The sequence below is a fragment of the Anomaloglossus baeobatrachus genome, chromosome 10 (assembly GCF_048569485.1).
Source record: "Anomaloglossus baeobatrachus isolate aAnoBae1 chromosome 10, aAnoBae1.hap1, whole genome shotgun sequence".
In the NCBI taxonomy this organism is placed as follows: domain Eukaryota; kingdom Metazoa; phylum Chordata; class Amphibia; order Anura; family Aromobatidae; genus Anomaloglossus; species Anomaloglossus baeobatrachus.
Genome location: NC_134362.1, coordinates 205,452,099 through 205,463,467, shown reverse-complemented (window position 1 = coordinate 205,463,467; position 11,369 = coordinate 205,452,099). Strand labels below are relative to the sequence as shown.

Here is an 11,369-nt window from a genome sequence, read left to right as displayed (position 1 = left end):
GTTTCCATTTACTGCCAGCAAGCAGTGATCTTACAATAAAATGGCGAGAACCTGAGGCACAAAGTAGATTAGAAACTGGGGATATTTTCCCATTTATCTACTGATTCATGGAAAACCCCTCTAAGGAAACTGGGAGATCCGGGGGGTGGGGCCACATTTCCTAGGACGACCCCGACCTCACAATTCCCGGTGGATGTATCGAGGCCACGGCTGAAGGTGACGCCGCCATCTCCGCGAGCATCACAAGAACGGAGCTTTAAAACTTAACTCCCTTTATAGTTAATATTCCGCGTCACCATGGCGATGGGTTGTTACATTTCCCTTATAGAACATCACGGCTGACAGTTAAGAAAAAAAGAACCAAAAAAACAACAAAAATGGGAAAATGGTTTATGCGAGAACAAAGCCGGCGTCAGGAGTCCCAGAATATCCGCATGTAATATTGATAATACAAGACAAAGCTCCCGCCGCCGCCGCCCGGGACACGGACGCTTTGTAACTTAATTGCACATTCACGTAACTCCGCGATAAATTAGTCAGAACGGACGAGAAACACATGAATAAGAGATGGGGAAAAGAAAAAACAACGACGACGAGCAGCGTCCGGGGCACAGAACCGAGGAAAAACAACGAAACGTGAGAAAGGGGGAGGAAAAAAAAACAAAAGCTAAGATCGGGGGACCCCGACACCCGGAGAGATGGGATTAGCTGAAGAAGGACCCCGACACCCGGAGAGATGGGATCAGCTGAGGAAGGACCCCGACCCCCGGAGAGATGGGATCAGCTGAGGAAGGACCCCGACACCCGGAGAGATGGGATCAGCTGAGGAAGGACCCGACACCCGGAGAGATGAGATCTCAGCTAAGGAAGGACCCCGACACCCAGAGATGGGATCACCTGAGGAGGGACCCCGACACCCGGAGAGATGGTATCAGCTGAGGAAGGACCCCGACACCCGGAGAGATGGGATCAGCTGAGGAAGGACCCAGACACCCGGAAAGATTGTTTCAGCTGAGGAAGGACCCCGATACCTGGAGAGATGGGATCAGCTGAGGAAGGACCCGACACCCGGAGAGATGGGATCAGCTGAGGAAGGACCCGACACCCGGAGAGAAGGGATCAGCTGAGGAAGGACACAGACACCCGGAGAGAAGGAATCAGCTGAGGAAGGACCCAGATACCTGGAGAGAAGGGATCAGCTGAGGAAGGACCCCGACACCTGGAGAGATGGCATCAGCTGAGGAAGGACCCCGACACCCGGAGAGATGGGATCAGCTGAGGAAGGACCCGACACCCGGAGAGATGGGATCAGCTGAGGAAGGACCCGACACCCGGAGAGAAGGGATCAGCTGAGGAAGGACCCCGACACCCGGAGAGATGGGATCAGCTGAGGAAGGACCCCGACACCCGGAGAGATGGGATCAGCTGAGGAAGGACCCCGACACCCGGAGAGATGGCATCAGCTGAGGAAGGACCCCGACACCCGGAGAGATGGGATCAGCTGAGGAAGGACCCGACACCCGGAGAGAAGGAATCAGCTGAGGAAGGACCCGACACCCGGAGAGATGGGATCAGCTGAGGAAGGACCCAGACACCCAGAGAGATGGGATCAGCTGAGGAAGGACCCGACACCCGGAGAGATGGAATCAGCTGAGGAAGGACCCGACACCCGGAGAGATGGGATCAGCTGAGGAAGGACCCGACACCCGGAGAGAAGGGATCAGCTGAGGAAGGACCCCGACACCCGGAGAGATGGGATCAGCTGAGGAAGGACCCCGACACCCGGAGAGATGGCATCAGCTGAGGAAGGACCCCGACACCCGGAGAGATGGGATCAGCTGAGGAAGGACCCGACACCCGGAGAGAAGGGATCAGCTGAGGAAGGACCCGACACCTGGAGAGATGGGATCAGCTGAGGAAGGACCCAGACACCCAGAGAGATGGGATCAGCTGAGGAAGGACCCGACACCCGGAGAGATGGCATCAGCTGAGGAAGGACCCGACACCCGGAGAGAAGGGATCAGCTGAGGAAGGACCCGACACCCGGAGAGATGGGATCGGTCTCCATACTGACTGTTTCCCGTTATCTGGCAATTTAGCGGCACTGATTTGATCTGATGCAGAAATATAAATTTGGCGGTGGAGAGAATCAGGGAATAGTTATCGAGGAGTCTGGACCGGGGGAGGGGAGCGTCGGGGGCCGCACCTCGTCCGTGTTGTAGATGATCTGAAGTCCGGAAGAAATCATCTCCACCAGATACAGGAGGAAGAGCGACACCGCGTTTATCTGCAAGAAAACGGAACGTCAGCGGTCACCAGCGGCAACGACACTTAAAGGGACGGTGCAGACATGATCATACATAGCACACTGCTCTACAATCATTAAAGGGACAGTGCAGACACGATCATACATAGCACACTGCTCTACATTCATTAAAGGGACGGTGCAGACATGATCATACATAGCACACTGCTCTACATTCATTAAAGGGACGGTGCAGACATGATCATACATAGCACACTGCTTTACATTCATTAAAGGGATGGCGCATACACGATCATACATAGCACACTGCTCTACAATCATTAAAGGGACGGTGCAGACATGATCATACATAGCACACTGCTCTACATTCATTAAAGGGATGGTGCAGGGACAAGTTTGTTTATTCACTGAGAGCATGCAGAGATCTGAGAAGAAAAATAGGAACTTTTTATGATACAGCAATTAACACTAGGTGTGATATGACTCAGTGGGGTGGCCAGGGCTGAGCTGTGCACCGCGAGGGCGCAGGCCCCGGGACGAGCCGCGATGGCACAGGCCCCGGGACGAGCCGCGAGGGCACAGGCCCCGGGACGAGCCGCGAGGGCACAGGCCCCGGGACGAGCCGCGAGGGCACAGGCCCCGGGACGAGCCGCGAGGGCACAGGCCCCGGGACCAGCTGTATGCAGCAGACCCCGGGAAGAGCTGCGTGGGCACAGGCCCCTTGACATGCTGTACGTGGTACACCCCTGGGACGAGCCGCGCGGTCGCAGACCCCGGGAGGAGCCGCAGATCTGGCTCAGGTGAGGACTCGCAGTCTTTTATGTTTTGCGTAGTAACAAGGACGAGATCGTCAGGTAATTATGTCTCTTCTCCGCAGCGGCACCTCATTTGTCTACATGACAGCCGCACTGGCAGGAGAAGTGGCGGAGTCCTCTGAATAATGGCTTCCACAATGTGCCGGGCACCAGGGGATGGCGCGGCGCCTCCTCACTTCTGACAACGGACGCGTCTCCTGCCGGGCAGGATGAATGGTGCGTCTGCGGCGCGGACCGACTGTCATGTGTGGTTAACGCGTTTGTGTGGGCAGATAACGAGCCGCGGTCTGGTGTCAGCAAACAGTCTATAGTCAGCGACCGGCGGGGGACGGAGAAGCCGAATAGACACCGTCCACTGACCGCAGCCGTCTGCACGGATCTGCTCTGCAACTGGGGGATCCAACTGTTCAGGGGTCTCAGATCTCTGCTGCTGTCAGTGAATGGCAGAGCAGGTCCTGCTCACATCCGCCAGTGCAGGGAGTTGTGTGCTAATGGCCCCGTGCCACAGGTAAAGCTTAAGGGGCACATCACACCTCCCCCGCGTCATTATCACAGACCCTATGCCGCCCTGGAGGCCGTACCTGGAGGTGGCCGTACTTCTCGTAGGAAAGGAGCTCGTCCCCGGTGTCCAGGTGGAAGATAGAATGGAGACATTTCTGGGGGCTGGGGTCCTGCTTAAACTGCTCCACCTGCAAGACAAGAGGGGAAAGAGCTGCTAAATACTGCTCCACCTACAAAACAAGAGGGGAAAGAGCTGCTAAATACTGCTCCACCTACAAAACAAAAGGGGTAAGAGCTGCAAAATACTGCTCCACCTACAAAACAAAAGGGGTAAGAGCTGCAAAATACTGCACCATCTACCAGACAAGAGGGGAAAGACCTGCAAAATACTGCTCCACCTACAAGACAAGAGGGTAAAGACCTGCAAAATACTGCTCCACCTGCAAGACAAGAGGGGGAAGAGCTGCTAAATACTGCTCCACCTACAAGACAAGAGGGGAAAGAGCTGCAAAATACTGATCCACCTACAAGACAAGAGGGTAAAGACCTGCAAAATACTGCTCCACCTGCAAGACAAGAGGGGGAAGAGCTGCTAAATACTGCTCCACCTACAAGACAAGAGGGGAAAGAGCTGCAAAATACTGCTCCACCTAGAAGACAAGAGGGGGAAGACCTGCAAAATACTGCACCCTACAAGACAAGAGGGTAAAGACCTGCAAAATACTGCGTCACCTACAAGACAAGAGGGGAAAGACCTGCAAAATACTGCACCATCTACCAGACGAGGGGAAAGACTTGCAAAATAATGCTCCACCAACAAAACAAGAGAGGAAAGAGCTGCTGAATACTGCTCCACCTACAAAACAAGAGGGGTAAGAGCTGCAAAATACTGCTCCACCTACAAAACAAAAGGGGTAAGAGCTGCAAAATACTGCACCATCTACCAGACAAGAGGGGAAAGACCTGCAAAATACTGCTCCACCTACAAGACAAGAGGGTAAAGACCTGCAAAATACTGCTCCACCTACAAGACAAGAGGGGAAAGACCTGCAAAATACTGCACCCTACAAGACAAGAGGGGGAAGACCTGCAAAATACTGCACCCTACAAGACAAGAGGGGAAAGACCTGCAAAATACTGCACCATCTACCAGACAAGAGGGGAAAGACTTGCAAAATACTGTACCATCTACCAGACAAGAGGGGAAAGACTTGCAAAATACTGCTCCACCAACAAAACAAGAGAGGAAAGAGCTGCTAAATACTGCTCCACCTACAAGACAAGATGGGAAAGACCTGCAAAATACTGCACCCTACAAGACAAGAGGGGGAAGACCTGCAAAATACTGCGTCACCTACAAGACAAGAGGGGAAAGACCTGCAAAATACTGCACCATCTACCAGACAAGAGGGGGAAGACCTGCAAAATACTGCACCCTACAAGACAAGAGGGTAAAGACCTGCAAAATACTGCGTCACCTACAAGACAAGAGGGGAAAGACCTGCAAAATACTGCACCATCTACCAGACGAGGGGAAAGACTTGCAAAATACTGCTCCACCAACAAAACAAGAGAGGAAAGAGCTGCTGAATACTGCTCCACCTACAAAACAAGAGGGGTAAGAGCTGCAAAATACTGCTCCACCTACCAGACAAGAGGGGAAAGACCTGCAAAATACTGCTCCACCTACAAGACAAGAGGGTAAAGACCTGCAAAATACTGCTCCACCTACAAGACAAGAGGGGAAAGACCTGCAAAATACTGCACCCTACAAGGCAAGAGGGGGAAGACCTGCAAAATACTGCACCCTACAAGACAAGAGGGGAAAGACCTTCAAAATACTGCACCATCTACCAGACAAGAGGGGAAAGACTTGCAAAATACTGTACCATCTACCAGACAAGAGGGGAAAGACTTGCAAAATACTGCTCCACCAACAAAACAAGAGAGGAAAGAGCTGCTAAATACTGCTCCACCTACAAGACAAGATGGGAAAGACCTGCAAAATACTGCACCCTACAAGACAAGAGGGGGAAGACCTGCAAAATACTGCGTCACCTACAAGACAAGAGGGGAAAGACCTGCAAAATACTGCACCATCTACCAGACAAGAGGGGAAAGACTTGCAAAATACTGCTCCACCTACAAAACAGAGGAAAGACCTGCAAAATAATGCTCCACCCACAAGACAAGAGGAAAAAGATATGCTAAATACTGCACCACCAACATGTGCGGATCTGGGGACCGACACGTTTCGGGGGCACCGGGGCCAGCATTACCATGGAGGTCACATTTCCCCCTCAGCGGGGTGTGAATATAGGGGGGCACTGGGCTGGCATTACCATGGAGGTCACATTCCCTCCTCAGCGGGGTGTGAATATAGGGGGGCACTGGGCTGGCATTACCATGGAGGTCACATTTCCCCCTCAGCAGGGTGTGAATATAGGGGGGGCACCGGGCTGGCATTACCATGGAGGTCACATTCCCTCCTCAGCGGGGTGTGAATATAGGGGGGCACTGGGCTGGCATTACCATGGAGGTCACATTCCCTCCTCAGCGGGGTGTGAATATAGGGGGGCACCGGGGCCAGCATTACCATGGAGGTCACATTTCCCCCTCAGCAGGGTGTGAATATAGGGGGGGCACTGGGCTGGCATTACCATGGAGGTCACATTCCCTCCTCAGCGGGGTGTGAATATAGGGGGGCACTGGGCTGGCATTACCATGGAGGTCACATTTCCCCCTCAGCGGGGTGTGAATATAGGGGGGCACTGGGTGGCATTACCATGGAGAACACATTTCCCCCTCAGGTGGGTGTGAATATAGGGGGGCACCGGGGCCGGCATTACCATGGAGGACACATTTCCCCCTCAGGTGGGTGTGAATATAGGGGGGCACCGGGGCCGGCATTACCATGGAGGACACATTTCCCCCTCAGGTGGGTGTGAATATAGGGGGGGCACCGGGGCCGGCATTACCATGGAGGACACATTTCCCCCTCAGCGGGGTGTGAATATAGGGGGGCACTGGGCTGGCATTACCATGGAGGTCACATTCCCTCCTCAGCGGGGTGTGAATATAGGGGGGCACCGGGGCTGGCATTACCATGGAGGTCACATTCCCCCCACAGCGGGGTGTGAATATAGGGGGGCACTGGGCTGGCATTACCATGGAGGACACATTTCCCCCTCAGCGGGGTGTGAATATAGGGGGGCACCGGGGTCCGCATTATTATGGAGGTCACATTCCCCCCTCAGCGGGGTGTTACAGCATTATTAGGGGGGCACCAGAGCGGTTTGTCTTTTTGCAGTCATTATGCGCGGCTCGGCGCCGGCTTTCTGCCGCTCGTTGTGATTAATGGGGCATCGCTGCAGAAAAACAAAAAACAGACAATACAAGGGAAAACACAGAAACACATAATAGGAAAGGCTGCGGGGCCTGGAGCGCGGCCAGACGCGGAGCGGGGGCCATAGGAGCAGATTGGGTGGTGGGGTCCGCGCCGCTCCTGGTAATGATCGTCAACACATACAGGGTGGCCCAAAAGTAGGTGGACAGAAAATAAGAAAGTGAAACTGACTCAGTTGCCCTTAGCAACCAATCAGATTCCACCTTTCATTTTCCAAAGAGTCTGTGAAGAATGAAAAGTGGAATCTGATTGGTTGCTAAGGGCGACTGAGTCAGTTTCACTTTACACCATGTTTGATAACCCTATACACACACTGTCCACCGACTTTAGGACCACCCTGTATAATCGTCAGGGTCCTGGGAAAGCTGGGTGGGAGCGTGACGGCAGCCGCGCCGCGGCCGGGGTCAGTGAGCGCCACCATTTACCTTGTCCGCCTGCCGCATGTAGCAGTACAGGATGCCTCGCATGCACTTGATGGCGGAGTGCTCCAGCTCGTGCGTCCGCCCTTTGTCATCATCGATGCGTCTGCACAGGGGAGAGAGAAGAGACAAAAAGGTCATTAAGGCTGCGACCGCGCGCAGAACAGAGCACAGCAGAATAGTGAGTGCAGCTCTGGGGTATAATACAGGAGGTAACTCAGGATCAGTAATGTAATGTATGTACACAGTGACTGCACCAGCAGAATAGTGAGTGCAGCTCTGGAGTATAATACAGGAGGTAACTCAGGATCAGTAATGTAATGTATGTACACAGTGACTGCACCAGCAGAATAGTGAGTGCAGCTCTGGAGTATAATACAGGATGTAACTCAGGATCAGTAATGTATGTACACAGTGACTGCACCAGCAGAATAGTGAGTGCAGCTCTGGAGTATAATACAGGAGGTAACTCAGGATCAGTAATGTAATGTATGTACACAGTGACTGCACCAGCAGAATAGTGAGTGCAGCTCTGGAGTACAATACAGGAGGTAACTCAGGATCAGTAATGTAATGTATATACACAGTGACTGCACCAGCAGAATAGTGAGTGCAGCTCTGGAGTATAATACAGGAGGTAACTCAGGATCAGTAATGTAATGTACACAGTGACTGCACCAGCAGAATAATGAGTGCAGCTCTGGAGTATAATACAGGAGGTAACTCAGGATCAGTAATGTAATGTATGTGCACAGTGACTGCACCAGCAGAATAGTGAGTACAGCTCTGGAGTATAATACAGGATAAGTAATGTAATGTATGTACACAGTGACTGCACCAGCAGAATAGTGAGTGCAGCTCTCAAGTATAATACAGGATCAGTAATGTAATGTATGTACACAGTGACCGCACCAGCAGAATAGTGAGTGCAGCTCTGAAGTATAATACAGGAGGTAACTCAGGATCAGTAATGTAATGTATGTACACAGTGACTGCACCAGCAGAATAGTGAGTGCAGCTCTGGAGCATAATACAGGAGGTAACTCAGGATCAGTAATGTATGTACACAGTGACTGCACCAGCAGAATAGTGAGTACAGCTCTGGAGTATAATACAGGAGGTAACTCAGGATCAGTAATGTATGTACACAGTGACTGCACCAGCAGAATAGTGAGTACAGCTCTGGAGTATAATACAGGAGGTAACTCAGGATCAGTAATGTATGTACACAGTGACTGCACCAGCAGAATAGTGAGTGCAGCTCTGGAGTATAATACAGGAGGTAACTCAGGATCAGTAATGTTTGTACACAGTGACTGCACCAGCAGAATAGTGAGTACAGCTCTGGAGTATAATACAGGGGGTAACTCAGGATCAGTAATGTATGTACACAGTGACTGCACCAGCAGAATAGTGAGTGCAGCTCTGGAGTATAATACAGGAGGTAACTCAGGATCAGTAATGTTTGTACACAGTGACTGCACCAGCAGAATAGTGAGTGCAGCTCTGGAGTATAATACAGGAGGTAACTCAGGATCAGTAATGTAATGTATGTACACAGTGACTGCACCAGCAGAATAGTGAGTGCATCTCTGGAGTATAATACAGGAGGTAACTCAGGATCAGTAATGTAATGTATGTGCACAGTGACTGCACCAGCAGAATAGTGAGTGCAGCTCTGGAGTATAATACAGGAGGTAACTCAGGATCAGTAATGTAATGTATGTGCACAGTGACTGCACCAGCAGAATAGTGAGTGCAGCTCTGGAGTATAATACAGGATCAGTAATGTAATGTATGTACACAGTGACCGCACCAGCAGAATAGTGAGTGCAGCTCTGAAGTATAATACAGGAGGTAACTCAGGATCAGTAATGTAATGTATGTACACAGTGACTGCACCAGCAGAATAGTGAGTGCAGCTCTGGAGCATAATACAGGAGGTAACTCAGGATCAGTAATGTATGTACACAGTGACTGCACCAGCAGAATAGTGAGTACAGCTCTGGAGTATAATACAGGAGGTAACTCAGGATCAGTAATGTATGTACACAGTGACTGCACCAGCAGAATAGTGAGTACAGCTCTGGAGTATAATACAGGAGGTAACTCAGGATCAGTAATGTATGTACACAGTGACTGCACCAGCAGAATAGTGAGTGCAGCTCTGGAGTATAATACAGGAGGTAACTCAGGATCAGTAATGTATGTACACAGTGACTGCACCAGCAGAATAGTGAGTGCAGCTCTGGAGTATAATACAGGAGGTAACTCAGGATCAGTAATGTTTGTACACAGTGACTGCACCAGCAGAATAGTGAGTACAGCTCTGGAGTATAATACAGGAGGTAACTCAGGATCAGTAATGTATGTACACAGTGACTGCACCAGCAGAATAGTGAGTGCAGCTCTGGAGTATAATACAGGAGGTAACTCAGGATCAGTAATGTTTGTACACAGTGACTGCACCAGCAGAATAGTGAGTACAGCTCTGGAGTATAATACAGGGGGTAACTCAGGATCAGTAATGTATGTACACAGTGACTGCACCAGCAGAATAGTGAGTGCAGCTCTGGAGTATAATACAGGAGGTAACTCAGGATCAGTAATGTTTGTACACAGTGACTGCACCAGCAGAATAGTGAGTGCAGCTCTGGAGTATAATACAGGAGGTAACTCAGGATCAGTAATGTAATGTATGTACACAGTGACTGCACCAGCAGAATAGTGAGTGCATCTCTGGAGTATAATACAGGAGGTAACTCAGGATCAGTAATGTAATGTATGTGCACAGTGACTGCACCAGCAGAATAGTGAGTGCAGCTCTGGAGTATAATACAGGAGGTAACTCAGGATCAGTAATGTAATGTATGTGCACAGTGACTGCACCAGCAGAATAGTGAGTGCAGCTCTGGAGTATAATACAGGATCAGTAATGTAATGTATGTACACAGTGACCGCACCAGCAGAATAGTGAGTGCAGCTCTGAAGTATAATACAGGAGGTAACTCAGGATCAGTAATGTAATGTATGTACACAGTGACTGCACCAGCAGAATAGTGAGTGCAGCTCTGGAGCATAATACAGGAGGTAACTCAGGATCAGTAATGTATGTACACAGTGACTGCACCAGCAGAATAGTGAGTACAGCTCTGGAGTATAATACAGGAGGTAACTCAGGATCAGTAATGTATGTACACAGTGACTGCACCAGCAGAATAGTGAGTACAGCTCTGGAGTATAATACAGGAGGTAACTCAGGATCAGTAATGTATGTACACAGTGACTGCACCAGCAGAATAGTGAGTGCAGCTCTGGAGTATAATACAGGAGGTAACTCAGGATCAGTAATGTATGTACACAGTGACTGCACCAGCAGAATAGTGAGTGCAGCTCTGGAGTATAATACAGGAGGTAACTCAGGATCAGTAATGTTTGTACACAGTGACTGCACCAGCAGAATAGTGAGTACAGCTCTGGAGTATAATACAGGGGGTAACTCAGGATCAGTAATGTAATGTACACAGTGACTGCACCAGCAGAATAGTGAGTGCAGCTCTGGAGTATAATACAGGAGGTAACTCAGGATCAGTAATGTAATGTACACAGTGACTGCACCAGCAGAATAGTGAGTGCAGCTCTGGAGTATAATACAGGAGGTAACTCAGGATCAGTAATGTAATGTATGTGCACAGTGACTGCACCAGCAGAATAGTGAGTGCAGCTCTGGAGTATAATACAGGATAAGTAATGTAATGTATGTACACAGTGACTGCACCAGCAGAATAGTGAGTGCAGCTCTGGGGTATAATACAGGAGGTAACTCAGGATCAGTAACAAGCAGGAGAATAATGGATAATGGCGTGCAATGTGCAGTGATGCCGGTGTTAGGCGCCTCTGATGCCCGATCATACATATTCGGAGTGATTTTGTTGCCCCCATCGTCTATCGCTCGGTTGCCC

The 11,369-nt window shown here is 50.5% G+C and overlaps 1 protein-coding gene across 1 annotated transcript in view; it reads right to left on the bottom strand.

Annotated features, from left to right (window-relative positions):
• The window catches only part of PHKB (phosphorylase kinase regulatory subunit beta), a 117,667-nt gene that overhangs the window by 65,957 nt on the left and 40,341 nt on the right, over positions 1–11,369 (bottom strand). The window contains exons 4-6 of the mRNA XM_075325442.1: positions 7,414–7,513; positions 3,663–3,770; positions 2,207–2,287 (exon numbers count right to left, since the gene is read on the bottom strand). Of these exons, the coding sequence (XP_075181557.1) occupies positions 2,207–2,287; positions 3,663–3,770; positions 7,414–7,513 (289 nt within the window). The remainder of the gene's footprint in view (positions 1–2,206; positions 2,288–3,662; positions 3,771–7,413; positions 7,514–11,369) is intronic.